At 40.1% G+C, this 17,197-nt stretch overlaps 2 protein-coding genes across 2 annotated transcripts; both read left to right on the top strand.

Annotated features, from left to right (window-relative positions):
- Positions 1–86: 86 nt before the first annotated feature.
- On the top strand, positions 87–8,490 carry mcoln2 (mucolipin TRP cation channel 2). Its single transcript, XM_049721798.1, has 14 exons — positions 87–239; positions 593–746; positions 1,605–1,778; positions 1,938–2,094; positions 2,488–2,566; positions 3,011–3,107; positions 3,577–3,676; positions 3,903–4,015; positions 4,110–4,259; positions 4,329–4,430; positions 4,673–4,795; positions 5,094–5,300; positions 5,516–5,649; positions 6,649–8,490. Exons 1-14 carry the CDS (start codon positions 196–198, stop codon positions 6,683–6,685), a joined length of 1,671 nt encoding a protein of 556 aa, XP_049577755.1. The 5' UTR covers positions 87–195; the 3' UTR covers positions 6,686–8,490.
- A 1,795-nt stretch (positions 8,491–10,285) lies between these two features.
- lpar3 (lysophosphatidic acid receptor 3) lies at positions 10,286–17,081 on the top strand. Its single transcript, XM_049721922.1, has 3 exons — positions 10,286–10,552; positions 11,781–12,527; positions 15,506–17,081. Exons 2-3 carry the CDS (start codon positions 11,786–11,788, stop codon positions 15,832–15,834), a joined length of 1,071 nt encoding a protein of 356 aa, XP_049577879.1. The 5' UTR covers positions 10,286–10,552; positions 11,781–11,785; the 3' UTR covers positions 15,835–17,081.
- Positions 17,082–17,197: the final 116 nt, after the last annotated feature.

Raw genomic sequence — 17,197 nt, 5'->3', positions numbered from 1 at the left:
CATGTTTGTGAGACATAAAACGTCTACACAGCGACATCTTGTGGTCACCACTGGGTAAGATTTTTGCCCAAAAGAGGCTCGCTGATTGGGGAGTTGACGATCCATACGATCTCTTGGAGATTACAGCTGATGGCTGTCAGATTGATGGGCATGCGTGGCGGCGTGCGACTGACGTGATCTGTCTGCCGGTCCAACATGGAGCTCTTGACTCGCTATCTCGATAGGAGCAATTCCGTAAGGTGAGTTTTATATCGGAAGTGTTTTCTGACTCACCATATTGCCATTATAATAGTCTCACTATTTTCACGTTTTAATATTAAAAAGCGTCGTGTGATTAAGAACAAATAATAAATAATACTATTTTTTGCAACCTAATGACGATGGCGGTGCAAGTTAAAAATTGTTTCTAAAACTTCTTTTTTTTTAAATAAACATAGACGGTAAATATTGAACTTCCTGCATGAGAACGTTAAACTCCGGCTACTGCCATGAAAGTAACTGTCTTGTTCTCCGTTCAGAAGTTTGAAGCGTCTTGAAAAATAATTTGTATAAAATGCTCATGCAATTTTTAAAACAATATTTCGTCCCTTAGTTCTACCACAACTCAAGACTTAATCAAGGAGGAGAACCTTAGGGATGACCTGCGGTTCTACTTTATGAGCCCATGTGAGAAGTACCGGGCCCGAAGGCACGTCCCCTGGAAATTGGGGGTGCAGATCCTCAAGATAATCATGATTACCACACAAGTATGTACCTCACATTGCAAAGTGCATGCTCTTAAGAGAATGAGAATATATTTTTTCATCTGTCACTTATAGTTGAATAAGCATACATGATAAATTCACATTAAGGTCCTATGATGTGGTAATAGTGTGTGATGATATACTAAGTGCGCCATATTTGCACATGTGAACCTTGGTCACTTTGCTGCTGACAGTGTTTAAATCATTGCAACATTTCGAGGAAATGGAGGGGACCCGTTTGTTCCGGTGGAACCGAAAGCAAAAATCTTCAGCAGAACTGCAGTTGCTCAGTCAATGTGTTTACAGAGTCAAGTCAAACAATCAAACTTCTTAGGCTGCTGTCCATAGTTTGAACTCATTTAATTGCCAAGTATGGTTTGGTATTAACAACACGATCACTTTGTTGAAATCAACACTTGGTGCGTTTATGCAACAAACAGCTAGTTGGTTGATGGGGCATGCTCCATAATGATGACAATGTGTAGATGGTAAACAAAGACAGCTTCTGGCTAGATTTTTTGCAGACATCTAGGTAATTTAATTCATGTTGTTTGGCTGTGATAGAATTAGAATATTTATTATGACGGTAACTGTAACTATGAAGTGGCTCATGATTTAAAAAAAACAAAAAAGCCCAAATAAAGCCAGTGAAAAATAGAACAGATGTTTTTGCATTGAATTTTGGGGAAAATATTCACCACCAGCAGAATAACATGCTTTTTCTTGTTGTTGTTGCTGTTGTTGTTTTTGTGTGGAATCCCCCAAACTCTGTAGCAGCCTGGAGTTCCCCCCGGGACTTCAGTGTCTCAGCAATATGTGACGTGTCAACCATATTAAGAGGAGAATATTTTGTACTTTCAGCTGGTCTTGTTTGGCCTCAACAACCTGCTTGTGGTGTCCTACAAGGAGGAGAATGCTATGGCCCTGAAAAACCTGTTCCTGAAGGACTACAATGGTGTGGATGAGGATGACTACTGCGTTGCGGTCTACTCGCAACAAAGTGTCTATGACAGCTTGTTTCATGTTATGGATCAGGCAGGTTAAACCAGTCATCATTATTAAAACAGTTGAATGCCAAATGACATTTCAAAGTAGGATAGATGTTTAAAATGATAGTTTGTTTGAGCAAATCTTATGTTTGTGTGCAATTTCACCTGGATCAGTGCATTCATGTGACGCTGTCGGTGTTTACAGTACAGCCAGCTGGGCCGGCTCGCTGTGAGTCCCATCAGTTATGCTGAGGATGAAGGTGGTGGCTTGTTGCCTCTGGTCATCTGCAAGACCCTTTACAGGAGAGGCAGTGTCGAGCCTTCGGAGGAAGCCTATGACATAGATGCCCAGTTGGAGACAGGTGAACATTTCTACTTCAAATCTCAGTGAACAAAGCAAGAAAATAGGTCACACTAAAATGCTCTGTTTTTAATTTAATACCCTTAAAAAATGCAAAATTAGCTTGGCTTGCTTTCAATTGAAAGTTCTAAGAATGAAGAGTTGAGCCTCGATAAATTGCTCTGAGCTGGCAGCTATCAGGTTGTGAAATTTATTGTTATTACTTGCTTCAAGATAAACTGAAACATTACCTCATTTACTTAAATTATCATTTAAACTTGAGATCGATGATGAGCCTTACAAGCAACAAAACTTGCACTCAGAAGACTTGGAGACATTAAAAAAAGCTACTGGTTAGTACTCGATTTTTAATATTGTATCGTGTTTTATTTTATTTATTTCCTCTTTCCCTCAGTTTGCTTATCGCTTGATCCAAAGACCGCATACCAATGGAAAACCAATAATGCGTCCTTTTTCAACCTGGATTTTTACAGGTATTCTATCATGACACCTTTCAGTAGGGACGGGCAAGTATCAATACCAGGTATAGGTATCGGTCCCAATACCAGCCTTATTTCACGGTATCGGTACTTGCGATGTTGACTGATACCAGTATCAGCCGCTCTGTTATACCCGTTTTACAATCAGGAAGTAAAAATAGAAGAACAGAAAATTGCCATTGATTTAATGCATTTTTTAAGGAAAAAGTGCTACATTTATACAATTGTCAGTGATCAGTCATTGTTTTGGAAGGACATTTTTTGTATCAAAAAGTACTATTGGTATCGGTGCTTGGCATCGGTATAATGAACGACTCAAAAATGTAGTACTCGTACTGGTATCAGTCTGAAAAAAATGGTATCGATCATCCCTACTTTATAGTGTGGCACACATTTTTATACCTAAATACATGAAAGTAATCATATCCTCATTTTCAGGTTGGTGGATGTGAAAGTAACGTTCACTTTAAAAGGGATCAACCTGCAAACAGTGCGGTCGCGGGAGATGCCTGACTGTTACTCATTTTCTATCGCGGTATGTATGGCTTCGACTTATTCACTCACTCTCTCTCTCATGAGAAAAAAAAAACTTGAAAGGTATAGCACAAGCATTGCAAAACAAAAAAAATGACTGCAAGAGTTGTCAGCAGAACTTGGTCTGCTGGACATAAGCTGTATAAAATGGATGGATGAAGTTGTGATAGTTAATAATTAACTTTTTTGTAGCAGTTACATGACAGTTGTTAAAGTTGAAATCTAACAATGTTGCTCATAAAGATTTTATAATAGGATAGTTTGACCCTTGAGTGGATTTTTTTTAAATTCCCATAACTGCCAATTGAAAAAAAAGCTTATTCCAAATCCGAACAGATTCTGTTAACCTATTTATATATTATATAAGGTTGCAATTTATAGACAAACATTCAACGGCACAAACTACACTAACTCTCCAAGATTACAATATTGTTTAATTGGTCTTTGCATGTGTTTCCCCCCCCCCCCAGATAATGTTTGATAACCAACGTCACAGTGGAAAGGTCAAACTATTCCTCGACATCGATGCACAGAGTAGTGCATGCCGAGACTGGAAGATATCTGGAACAGGTAATGACGCTGCTGCACAGTTGTCGTAGTTCAAGTTCGATAACACATGAACATTACATACATTGGAGTACTGCGGTTTTTCTGCAGAAGTGTAAACAAACTCTTGCTCTTAAGGAGTTTGACTGTTGTGCACACAGAGGCGGTTTCCTTTGCACTTATCGGTCACAATTGTGGTGCACTCATTTAAGAGATTAATGTTCTCCTCTGCGCTATCTCTGTCTTTCAGCTCAGAAAAACACCCACTATCTCCTGGTGTTCGACGGCTTTGTCATTGTGGTTTGCCTCACGTCGGCTGTGCTGTGCACCCGCTCCATAGTGCTGGCTGTCAGGTTACTTCGGGTCAGCATGTTTATTGGCATACCTTTAAGTTCATATCCGTCGCAATTCAAGCAAACTTGTACATATCATTTCTGTGTGCCCCTGTGCGTTTCAGAGATTCTCCAGGTTCCTCCATGAAAATTACAACCGAAAAGTATGTGAGGATGACCAAGGGGAGTTCCTGAATGGTTGGTACGTGCTGGTCATTGTCAGCGACCTCCTGACCATAGTTGGGTCAATACTGAAGATGCAAATTCAAGCAAAGGTAAACTAAATAGCCTTGAGATGATGCTCAACTTTCACATTTCAAATTTTCCCCTTTTGTGGCCCACAGAGTTTAACCAGCTATGACGTGTGCAGTATATTTCTGGGAACATCAACGTTATTGGTGTGGGTCGGTGTGATCCGCTATCTGGGCTACTTCCAGAAATACAATGTGAGTCTTTAATATTTTGTATGAGCTTTATCTTCACAAGAGCGGAGTAAAAAGTTCCAGGACTGGTATCACAAATGATATTTTTCAAAACCAAACTATATGATTTTATCATAAGAGTGGATCAGAGGATCCATCGTTTGGATTGGAGACACGTGTGATGCCTATCCTGTAATCTTTCTGACATTCTCATATATGGCGCTCTCTTTGTACAAGTTATGCATGCATTTCATTGTTATCTGTAGGTGCTGATTTTGACCATGAAGGCAGCCTTCCCCAAGGTGTTGCGTTTCTGCTGCTGTGCTGGCATGATCTACCTTGGCTACACCTTCTGCGGGTGGATCGTGCTGGGGCCTTACCACGAAAAGGTAAAATGTGTATTATAAACGAGAATGTCTAGCAACCTTCAGAGTCAAACGAAATTAAAACAACTAGGCAAGTAAACCTTCAACTTTTGGCCACTAGATGTCAGTGTTGACTAGTGTACCTTTCCTTCATCGTCCTGAAGACTTAATAATTCTCTGTAACGTCTCTAAACGCTTCCTATTACTGAACATATACAGTACATAGAATAGGGTATTTTAAAATAAGTTTGGATAGAAATTGACAATATTCCTCTGTATTGTTTTTGTTGCACTAAATGTTTTCCCTTTCCATTTCTCCCAGTTTGAAGGCCTGAGCCTGGTGGCAGAGTGTCTGTTTTCCTTGCTGAACGGCGACGACATGTTCACCACCTTTGCCCAGTTGAAGGACAAGAACACGCTGGTTTGGCTCTTCAGTCGGGCGTACCTCTACTCCTTCATTTCACTCTTCATCTACATGGTGCTATCCCTCTTCATCGCCCTCATCACAGACGCTTACGAGACCATTAAGGTATTTCCTTATGAGCTGTCTCTAAAACCTTGCCCTTTAGGAGGTATACATTAACAGTAAACAAATAACCTCCCTCCGTATATCACATTGATGTATTTGGAGTTATTTTTTTTTCACCAGTTTCTTCAAATTAACCTTACTTTACTCTAAAAGCAATAAAAAGCACACTGATTTATTTATTTTTCTTTTACATTTTGGCCTGCCTTTAATCACAGAATTACCAGAAGGATGGATTCCCGCTGACGGACCTGCAAAAGTTCCTCAGAGATCAGAAGGATTTTATATCCTCGGAGGAGAACAGACCGCCAGACCTCTACACCAGCTACTCGTTGTTCTGCTGCTGTGAAAGGTACGTTACATGCATCGTTGGATCAGCGCTTGTGACTGTGCAAACACAGCGGGTTAAGCTATAATCAGTGCTACAATGCTCACTAGCAAAGCAAAAGAAGCTAAGTGAACTGTTGAATTTTGTATGAATGCCAATCATCTGTTATGATATATCTCGCACAATTTAATGACGGCTTCGATTAAGTACTGAGCACCTGAGTTAATAAGAGTAACATTTTGAGGTTCCTCAAATGTGTAGTTTGTATAAAGAAGCCCTTTCCTATGTCGCAATGCATTATTAAATTTGCGCATCACCAAAAACAAACAAAAAAAAAAAACCTCTGAATTGACTAACAAGAACTTTCAAATTTGCTGACCATTGACTCATTACAGCAAACATGAACTGACGGTCGGAAGATATGTGCCTGCTTGACAATTAAAATTATTTTTTGCTTCACAGCTTTTCACTGATTCAAATGTAAACCTGTAAACCATTTTGGTTCCCCATTTTACTGTTTACTCCAGATGCAGTATTTTGCTTATACTTTGTTGCTCCAGCAACAGTTAATTTTCCGAAGGACTTTTTTTCTTTTTTCTTTTTTTCTTCTCATTCCTTTTCAATGAGCCAATCCCTATCATCAGCTAGTGGCAGACTGGAGCGGGGTTCCCTCCACTCTTGGGGTTTGGCGTGGACTCCTCTGCTCTGACAACATTGAAATTTATTTGCTGGCTACACCCAGCAATGGCTAGTTTGAGGCTATGCAGTACACTGGGAATGTCCACCAGCCTGGCTTCACAGCCATGGCTCCGTGCCTCTGAGATAAACACACCATAATTGGCACTCGACTGCAACATTTGAGCTAGGAAAATGAAAACCCAGTGGTTAGCGAGGCAGAGGTTTTAAATTGCAGTTAGCTGAAGAAAATGCTAGCAGTGCATTTAGACAAAGTCATCGCACTAGGTGAGTACAACATAAGACCATTTGAATAATGTCATTATCTTATGAATTTAATTCCAACAGAATCTCTGAAAGTGATGACATTGCACTCATCAGCTGACAAATGATGCCCCTCCCGTTTGAAGCAATCTGGGAAGAGAGCAACAGGAAGAGGACTTCACACGTCTGACACAAACTTGTGACAACTCCTCATTCAGACTCCTGCTGTCATTCAGGAAGGTACACACAGTGCCTAGTGCAATTGAAAGACAATGTGAGCATAAGACTGAACTATGACCTCACACAGTATTTCTTGAAGGTGTGTGTGTGTTTTTTTTTTTTTTTTTTTTAAATACAGTGAGCGTGGTGGACGTAATAAAATTGTATAGGAATATTCCCATACATGCTGGTGCTTTATAGCATAATGTGATGAGCCAATCCCTATCATCATGATGTGATAAAATGAAATTAGCTATTTTTTTTATTACATACTATGAGATGTTGCAAAGGAAAGAAAAAGCTACCTGTCGTCTTTATACATCTCTGTTCAAAAATACATTGATGTTTAATGCACACAAATAAAATGCATTACCAGACTTGAAATTGGCGATCATTTGTGTGAATAGAAGCATATATTTGGTTTTGTAGATTACAATTACACAGGTTGAGCCTCACACAAAAAGCTGCAAGTCAGCCATAAATCCCCCTTGCTAAATTTGACTAGATTTCCTCATTTTAAGGACGCCCTAAATCTGATTTGTGCATTGATTTTGATGTTGACAATTTTTTTTTTATTTTTTTTTTTTTTTTTACATGTAGCACATCTTTAGAACACTTATTTTAATGCTCTAAACTCCCATTTCCCATGTCTGTATATTGCACAAAATACACAGAGGTCAGCCTGGCGGTCGACCTCCGTGAATGTGATTTTGTTGTTTTTTTTATTACGACAGCGACCTCTGCTGGTTCTTATCATTTGTTGCAATCCACTCGGCCTCGAGTAGAAGCATGCAGTAAAACTGTGGAAGCTATTTTTACATGAACGATGCCCTTTGACTTTACTGTTTTAGTAGGTTCTCAGTCTGCCTTTATGATGTTCTTGTTTCAGTTTGTTCATAAATTTAAGCCATGATGACATTTTATTACATAAATGATAAGGCAATACATACACGTTTATTTGCCATGTAGAATAACATTTAATTGTTTTTTCCTCGCTATAAATTGCTGGCATTGATTTCTGACAAATTAAGCAAAATTGTTTAGTTTCCCACAATACTCCTGGTGATCCTTCATGGCACACACCACGGTACCCTGGTCGGGGAATCACGCTTCCAGAACACAAAACAGACCACTTATACTCTACTCCTATTTAACAGGAAATGAAAGTATCATCAGTGGTCACTAAACTAGTAATCATGTCATGCTTGACTCACCCACAAAGTGTATAAGTGTATTTACTGAAGGAATAAACAGAGGATGCTGCTGCACTTGGCATCCCACACGTACTCAGGTTCAGCATTCAGAATCCATAGTTGTCCTGTGCTAGGATTTTGTTTCTAAATGCTGTATGAAGAAAGATTTTCATTTCTTTTGCTCCATAATTCTTATCTTTCGTTGTACTGTGTTACCATAATGAGTGGGGAGACATCAGAATGATATTTGTTAATTGGTTGAGCAATATTGATTTTTAAAAATGTATTTCTTCAAGGGGCGCCAACCAGTTCAGGGTGTCACCTGCCTATTGCCCGATGACAGCTGGGATAGGCTCCAGCATGGCCGCAACCCCTGTGGGAGTAAGCGGTACAGATAATGGATGGATGGATATTCCTTCCAGGATGTATCGGTCTTTTATTTGATTCTGTATGTAATGTGATCCAAATGTAAAACTTGTTTGTTCCTCTCATTTACTAAAATGCATTACATGCGGTTGTTGTCTTTTATTGCTTGCTTGAATAATTTACCACTGTATGAAATTTGCTTTGAGTGCACTTATTCTGAAGAACTGAGTTTTACTCAGTATCTGGCCTTATCATCTACTTTACAGTAAATGACTCAATTTACAAAATGACTGAAGATAAATGAAGGAAGACTTGGGAAAATGTAATCTGACTTGCTTGGTGAGTCACCTCCTTCTGAGCATTGTTTGGTTGATTTGTAGTTTGTTTGCTTATACTTCCCTGCTATGGGGAAACACTAAGTTTCATCTGATGAGCCTATTCCCGAGCAGCATATTGGAGATCCCTCCACTCTGAGGTTTGGTGTGGACTCCACAGCTCTGACAACATTGAAATTAGGGACACACCCAGTGATGGCTGATTAGAGGCTATACAGTCGGAATGTCTCCCCCCAACCCATCCCACAAAGGTTTCTTAAATGTTTAGATACAGCATATCCTCAATTGACTTCAATTTGTTTTCTCCAGAATTCTCTCCTATCTAGCAAACATCCCAGTACTTGTAGCACGTACACAAATGTTAACATTTCAAAATCCTCCTCTTCCTCTTTTTCCTATGCCATTGCAGATGATTCAATTATTTGGAAGGAAATGCTGCCTCGATTACGTTTAGTCATTATTTAATAGTGCAGCCTAATGCAAAAAAATAAATGTCCATCCAGCATCCTATTGGACTAAACAGCTTTGTCATTGGCATGGTCAAGTTTCTCACTAGGAAGTCATTTGCAACGTCTGGCTTTGGAAAATGTCATTTTGATGTTGAAATGAAATTATCATGTTTGCCAAATGTCCTTTTGGGTGAAAATACAATTTGCTGCTGTTCTATGCTCACTTTCTTCAACTTTGCTAACTTGATAAGACAGATGTCTAATCACCATCTAAAAAATAACAGAATTTAAATGAATCTGTTCCCAGGTCAATCTTCTGCCATCATAAAATCTGTATTCAAGACTGCTAAATGGTGCAAATTGGATTGTCCCAAGCATGAATATACATTTAACTGTGCCACAGTGTCTAACATAAGGAAATTACTGGTTGTACTTGGAAGGTGAGTCTCTTTAGATAAAGACCAAACCTACATCCTGGTGTACATTCTGTACATTTTTTATTGTTAGTCAACGTGCGTTTCACTTATATAGCAGAGACGCACTTATCGCAAGTTCCAGTCATCAAATGTTCATTTTGATCATCACACCATCCCACATTACATTTATGTAGCTTTGAAGGTAGATTTGTCCTGATAATTTGGGTCAACTTCAGAGTTGTTATTCACTTGTTGCCAATCAGTCATGGCTTGCTGTGAGTATTTTAGGGTCGTGTTCAGCAAAACAATCACAGATCTTGTAAGTATAATTGAGATTGTTTATTCTTCTAAATTCATCATGTCACTTGCTCCACATATTTTAATGACACATTGTCTATGTAATCCACTTTAAGTGGTTAATTATAATTAAGTATACTTAGCTAAACTTACCTGGGTGAATCTATCCTGTTTTTCCCTAATTCTGAGTAACTCAGTAATCCACATATTACTTAAAGTTTAATTTATGCAGCTTTGTATTTTTTTAAAAACTATTTGATCACTTATTTTTTGAATAATTTTGTTCAACATTTGTTTGTCGTGTCTTGATGGATTCAGTGGCAACTTGGAAACGTGTTACACAATCAAAACGAAATGACGTGAGTCCTGCAGCCATCTCTGCGAGTTTTAATTTAGAATTGGAGACAATTAACTCGGCGTAAGTGCGCGCACGCGCGTTTTGACGGGAGTGTGCGCAGAGGAATTCAGTCATGCTGCTGGCGCACAGCGCACACGCCCTGCTGCGTCATCTGGTCGAAGGCTCACTCACTTCTGGACGCACAATCTCTGTCTTCCCTGATTTCGTTCCACTCGCCGCTGTTGCCTCCCTCCGTCCACGGCTGCGTGGGCGCTTGGCTGGAGGGGCTGGAGGGACCGGAGGGGGGGAAATGGTCGCGTACCCGGAGAGGAACCTTTCCGCTCTCTCGGTGTGGTGACGCAACCATTTACCTGAGGTAAGCACACCTTGCTGAGTTTTTTCACTTTATTTAATGGTCCTGTGTCAACACTGCAATCAAAGCTTCCTTTGTCCCTGTTAACAAGCCGAGTAGAGCAGGTTGTAAAGTTTGGTCGAACTTGTTTGGAGAAAAATGTGCTCTCACGAAAGGTTTATTTTTTCACTTTTTAATCTGTAAGGCTTCAATGAATGCCATGTGAATGCTGGTGTAGTACTCTTTTTCGGAGCTTGGGTGCATTTATTGTATTTATATGTAATGTTTTGACCATGACGTATTGCTAGGACAAACAAAAACCACAAAAATTATATTTTTAAAATTTAATTTACTGGTGTTATTTCACAATAAGTATCTCAGGTTAAAAATTTACAAGTATTATATTTACTCTACTATATAACTCTACACCCTTGGACTGCCATCAGTCACCTATGCACATTTATGGCAAGCCATTTATTCTATATGTTTGATGTCTTAAAGTCAATCTACCTTCCTTATCATCATGTGCAAGGCAATATTGAAACAATTTCCAAACAGCTGTGTGCCAAGCCGTTTGAGCATTTGTTTGCAACCCACTGGCATTTGAAGACTACAAATATGCAAGCATTAATATTTACAGAAAATACTACACCACATTTTAGTGTATATATGATACGTCTCTTAAATTGACAATGCCTGCCAGGGTGGCGTGTGAGTGGGCGAATCTGCATTTGATTGTCTGCATGGGCGTGAACTGTAGCAAGCCCCTGCGTGAGTGCGCCCATTGTGTTTCTCTTTTATTATTCTCCTGGCGTTTAATAAATGGCTGAATAAAGTACATCCGAAACCATGGCTGTGTTTTTCACATGCCATGGTATTACACTAAGGACACTATAGAGTACAGTGGTGCTGTTTCTCAGTTGTTTTTGTTTTTTTTAATTGTAAGCACAGATTTGAGATACAAGCGCACTGTATGGTAGCCGTGAACTCAATCAAACTGACCTCACAACAAGTTTGATAGATTGATTCCAAAAAAAGAGGCTATGGCTATTTAATGCTGATTCTAGTTGAAAATGATATTTGAACACAAACCGTGGAGCAGCACATGTAGACAGACAATATAACAAATCTCATAGACAAAAAAAATGTAACCCCTCATTTTTTTTCATTGTGTTTCTATAATTAATATTATTGTTGTGGTTTTCACTGTCCAATTGAATACCAAATCTTGACCATATTTTGTTTTGTGTAGAAAAAATGGCTCTGCAAAACCTCACGTGCCATTACGATGAGCCCATGAGCTTTTTCTACAACAACAGCGGCGCTGACGACAAATGGGACAAGACCCAGCTCATTCTGGTTCAGGTGGTGGGCTCACTTTTTTGCTTTTTCATCCTGCTCTCCAACGCCATGGTCATCGCTGCTGTCATCACTAACAAGAGGTTCCACTACCCGTTCTACTATCTGCTCTCCAACCTCGCTGCCTCGGACTTCCTGGCGGGCATCGCGTATGTGTACCTCATGTTTAACACGGGTGAGGTCTCACGGAAACTGACAGTGAAAGGATACTTTATCCGCCAAGGTCTTCTGGACATCAGCCTGTCTGCCTCGCTGGCCAACCTGCTGGTCATCGCGCTGGAGCGTTACATCTCTATCATGAACTTTAAAGTGCACAGTAACCTGACAAAGAGGAGGGTGACCTTGCTCATCGTGCTGGTGTGGGGTATCTCCATCCTCATGGGTGCCGTGCCCAGTCTGGGCTGGAATTGCATCTGCAACCTGAATGACTGTTCCCAGCTGGCCCCCGTTTTCAGCAGGAGCTACCTGGTCTTCTGGTCTGTGTCTAACCTGGTCGTGTTTCTGGTCATGGTGGTCATTTACCTGAGGATCTACACCTACGTTAAGAAGAAGACCTCATTGCTTACTCCGCACACCAGTGGCTCCATTAACCGCAAGCGGATGCCTATCAAGCTCATCAAAACTGTCATGGTGGTGCTGGGTAAGTAATTTTCCAAGTAGTTTTGTAATGATTCATACTTTTTTCTACAACGTCAATCTTGTGGGTTTCTAAATAACCTTAGATTACAGGAAATGTAGTCATTGCTGAATAACTTCCTGATAAGAAGGACGCCCAAAATTTTGAGCAACAAGAAACCATTTTTATTATCACATCCACTATTTTTCTTAGATCAAGTTATTTGAACTTAAGCGCTTTACTTTCTCCTGCCTTAGAAGGAGAAATGGTAGATGTCATAACGGTCACATAGGCACAAAAGCAAAATGTTCTTGTTATTCTTGCTGCCCAGAACAATATAGCTGAAGAAACAACACGTTTGTAATGCATCAATAAACAAAGAGGAACATTTTCCTATCCTGTTTCCTGCCTTTCCCTGAACATTTTGCTTCTCTTGTGCATAATCAAAGGGCGATGAGAATATTACTGTATTCAGTGTCTATATTAATTAGTTTTTCTAGGCAGTTAAATTAGTTTTTCTGTACATACAGGTAGCAATTAAGAATCAATTCAAATGAATACTTCTTGTGGGAGATTTTCACATGGGGGTTGCCGGAGGTCACCAATTGTCCTGAACAACCTGAAATGTTCCATTGTTGTAGTTGTTCCTAATCCCACTGTACATCCTTAACATGATGCAACACCAAACCAGGAATTCAGGTGAGGCTGGGACTGGAACATTTGCCTTTTAGGCATGTTTTTATTCATTCACTCCACCCAGATAAAAAAAAAAAAAAAAAACATGTATGGGAGTCTTTCTAGATATCATGTGTCATCTGTTCTTTGTCTACACGCGATCTGTTTGTCCATCCAGAAGGCTCGATTACTGTATGTGTACACGAAGTCGTCCAAACCGCTGTGTAATTATCTGATCCTGCAAGGACTCTGGCTCCTCTGCAAGTGCTATGTGCTGTCCGCTAAACGCACAGCGTGTCCTCATTCAGCCAAGAAAAACAGGAAAACACAAGACAAACATACACAGTGCACATTACCGCTGACTGTGATATGCGTTGCAAGCCTCACAAAGTAGCTTATCGTTTAGAATTTTCGACCCCATTCCTTCAATACATTTCCAGTTCTGGCTTGATATTCATGTAATGTTTTGGTTTCTATCTACTTGTCGAAGTGTAGACAAGGTGAGATTGTGTAAAGTACACAACCAGGGTTCAAGGGTATGATTTATGTTAGGCATTTTAACTGTTAACTCTTACTCCAGTTTGCTGGGCGGAAGTGAAAACTGGATCAACCAGTTCTGAGGCATCTGCATGCAGCTTTTGGGGTCCAGTTAGAATAGGTGATTGTTTTTCAAATGTTGTTGGGTGGGTACAGTAATAGCACAGTAGACATACGGCCTATCTTTACATTGGAGAAAATAAAATAGGTCAGCATAACTAAAAAGGCAAATGGCGATTTTAATCATTCTGTCTAACAATAGTTTTGGATTCTGCTTTGTTCACGCTTCCTCTAACCAGGATACAAGTTGAGTGCTTGTCATTCCTGTGTACTATAAGTGCTGGCAGACAATCGGGATGTGTCTGAGAGTGCCGATGCCTGTTTTTCTAACACATCCCACTTCACATGCTGCTTTTATTTGTCTTATTGTCGCACCAACACAGTTAAGGAATGAGTAAGAGTAAGGCACTGACAGAAAGGAATGAAAGTCTTTATACTATTAAAGACAATCTCAAAGAATGTCCAAATTGTTTAAGCCTTGAGAGAAAAACATGTTTGTTTTGTCAGTAGACTTGCTGAAGGTAAAGACGAATATTGCTGGTGGAGACAAGTTGAAGCTTGTGGTTTCATTTAGAGCCAAAAATCTCTTTACCGGCTCTGTTGTGTGCCCGGACATGTTAGGCTAGAGTTACTCTGCGTGGTTCAGGCGGCCTAATCTTTTTTTTTTTTCCTGTTTTTCAATCTCAAGTGTCACGATTCTGAAGTGCATTATTGCAGCATAGATGCGAGCAAAAAAGATATGGAATGCAATGGGGGGGGGGGGGACGGTTCAACTCACATTATCAGATGTCTTCCAAACGTGGATAAAATTCTAATATGTAACATTTAATAATTGCCATATTTATTTCTGTGTTTATTGTTACTCTCTTGTGTTGTCACTGTAAAAGTATATTGCTATAGATGTGTTAGAATGGAAGACTTGGAAGAGTTATATCAAAAGTCAAAGTCAAAGTCAAAGTCAGCTTTATTGTCAATTTCTCCACATGCCAAAGACACACAAAGAAACCGAAATTTCGTTCCCCCCTATCCCACGGTGACAAGACATGGCTCACAACAGACAAACAAGTAAACAAGTATAACAAAAGCGTGCTGAATACATAATGAATAAATAACACAACAATAAATAAATAAATAAATAAATAAAAAGGAGGAGCAGAAAAAAAAAAAAAGGAGCAAGTGCGCGTACAGCAGACATTCCCGAAAGTAGCGCAACAGTGCCGCACGCTACGCAGAAGGGGGTAGCGAGTTCAGGGCCCTAACAGCCTGGAGAAAGAAGCTGTTGGCGAGTCTGGTGGTGCGGGAGCGCAGCAATGTCATCCTGTTTTAACATTGAGCCAAAGCCGAAAGTCCCAACATCAAACGTTCCGTGTTGAATCCTAGAGAAGACACTTAAGCTACAAATATAAACTGGTTTCACTACTCAAGCAAAATCACGTCATGGAGTACAGCATGGCTAACAAAGCACAGCGCCTCGCAGCTGCTCATGTGCACCTTTACGTAAGCGTTAAATCAACAGCGCCTTGCAGAGTTGAGCCGTCGTGCTTTTATTGTTTGGCCTTTTTAAGCCACCCTTAAAACTGCTGGGTCAAAAATTAGACCAACCCAGGAAGTTGGGTAAATTTGACCCAACAACCCAATTTGTTGCTGACACATTGTACTTGTCACTTTTGAATGTGAAAAGATCAGAAACTTTTACAAAGTCTGTTTACTGAATCAGTTTGTCATCGTAGGAGCTTTTGTGATCTGCTGGACTCCCGGCCTGGTGGTTCTACTGCTGGACGGCCTCAACTGCACCCGCTGCAACGTCATGAAACTAAAGCGCTGGCTTCTGCTCCTGGCTGTACTAAACTCTGTCATGAACCCGTGCATTTACTCCTACAAGGACGAGGAAATGTGGACCACCTTCAAGAACCTCTTGCGATGCATAGGCAACGGTACTCGGCGGCAGCGCTCCACGAGAGCCAACGCCCGACCGCTAAGCTCCACCCAGGACACGGGCAACAGCCAGCCTCCATCCGAAGAGACAAAAAATGGCGATCAGGATATCTTCCAGACCTGAGATTAAGATTATCTTTCCTGAACTTTGACAAATGTCTGTTCAGTTGAAGATGAAAATGCTTCATGAAGATAACGCGTAGACTGGAGTCAACAGTTCTCTTATCTTCAAAGAAAATTTTGTCCGGTGTGGAGCACCAGTGTAAGCTTAAGTGTCAGTCAAAAGCTGAAGGTTTTTTGTTGCGGTGAGAAGACATAACACCCTGTTGGTGTAACAAACACAACACGACACTTGTTTCCACTTGCTGGAATTTCATCATTTTGCAAGTAATCTCTAAAGAGAGATTCCAGTCTTATTTCTGTTTCTGTTAGGTATGGCTGAAAAGAAACACTAAGAAGGTCGCCCTGGTCCATTTTTTTCTATTAAATTCTAGAACGTAAATAATATACCATGTGATGCGACTGTCTTGTTTGCGTCTAGTTGGTCATTATGATGTAGTTTGATATCGTGAGGAGTAGATCGTTTTAAGGACTATGTTCTAACTAGTACTGTTGCTCTGCATTATGTTACATACTGCAAGAAATGAACAATACTGTAAACAGAAGCCACTCTGGCCACTACATTAGGTACACTTGCTATATGCTCATGTGGTGACTGCAAACTACGTACACACATTTTGAAATGATTACCTCTGTCAACCATACATCTGTTACCCAAGGCAAAACATTTGGTATTTGGATCGGTTTCAATTTTACAAGTGCATTTAATCAAATCTCGGGGGATGGATTTCAAATTTATGATAGCTTGCTGCCTCATCTCTCTTTTTTTGTTTCTCCACTTGCAGTCTTTGCCTTTGGCTAAAGATAATAGTCACTCAAACCTACAGCTGCTGATTGAGGCAAACTTGTTCTCCCTGTAGCATTTCCCCACTTCCGCTTCAGTTCTTTTTAATGGCTGCTGCTGCTCTAGTGAAACAAAGGCAAGAGGCTTGTAAAGGGGAAAAAAATGTCATAACACACTGGATTCCTGGTTTGTCACACAATAGTTTACCTGCAGGAAGTAAGGAGGATATGACTGACGTTAGACTACAACACTCCTTCAATGCTCGTGCTATAAATAGCTGATAGGTTTGACACATGTGGCTTTGGCCTGCCGACACTATGTATGACGGTTCAACATTCCCAGACTAACGCTATTTCATGTTTTGTCTTTGACTACTTGTTTATGTATAGTGCATCGCACGGAATGCATGAGCCTTTTTACAAATTACGTTGAGAAAATTGAATTTTATAAAAAGACAAATATGACAACTGCCTTGTTGATTTGTGATGTGTAATGAATGCATTTAAATGAAAAATGGTAACTGAGCGTGACTTGAGATGGGCAAACGGAAGTCTTGAATATACTCAAACTCACCACGCCGCTT

The sequence above is a fragment of the Syngnathus scovelli genome, chromosome 10 (genome assembly GCF_024217435.2).
Source record: "Syngnathus scovelli strain Florida chromosome 10, RoL_Ssco_1.2, whole genome shotgun sequence".
In the NCBI taxonomy this organism is placed as follows: domain Eukaryota; kingdom Metazoa; phylum Chordata; class Actinopteri; order Syngnathiformes; family Syngnathidae; genus Syngnathus; species Syngnathus scovelli.
This window is presented reverse-complemented; position numbering and strand designations above follow the sequence as displayed.

Bases quoted from the DNA above. Each gene is read 5' to 3' on its own strand.
- mcoln2 (XM_049721798.1), top strand. From the start codon at position 196: ATGGAGCTCTTGACTCGCTATCTCGATAGGAGCAATTCCGTAAG. The intron at 3,108-3,576 runs GTATGTATGGCT...CCCCCCCCCCAG, and splicing joins GTTACTCATTTTCTATCGCG to ATAATGTTTGATAACCAACG. The intron at 5,650-6,648 runs GTACGTTACATG...TAATTCCAACAG, and splicing joins TTGTTCTGCTGCTGTGAAAG to AATCTCTGAAAGTGATGACA.
- lpar3 (XM_049721922.1), top strand. From the start codon at position 11,786: ATGGCTCTGCAAAACCTCACGTGCCATTACGATGAGCCCATGAGCTTT. The intron at 12,528-15,505 runs GTAAGTAATTTT...TTGTCATCGTAG, and splicing joins AACTGTCATGGTGGTGCTGG to GAGCTTTTGTGATCTGCTGG.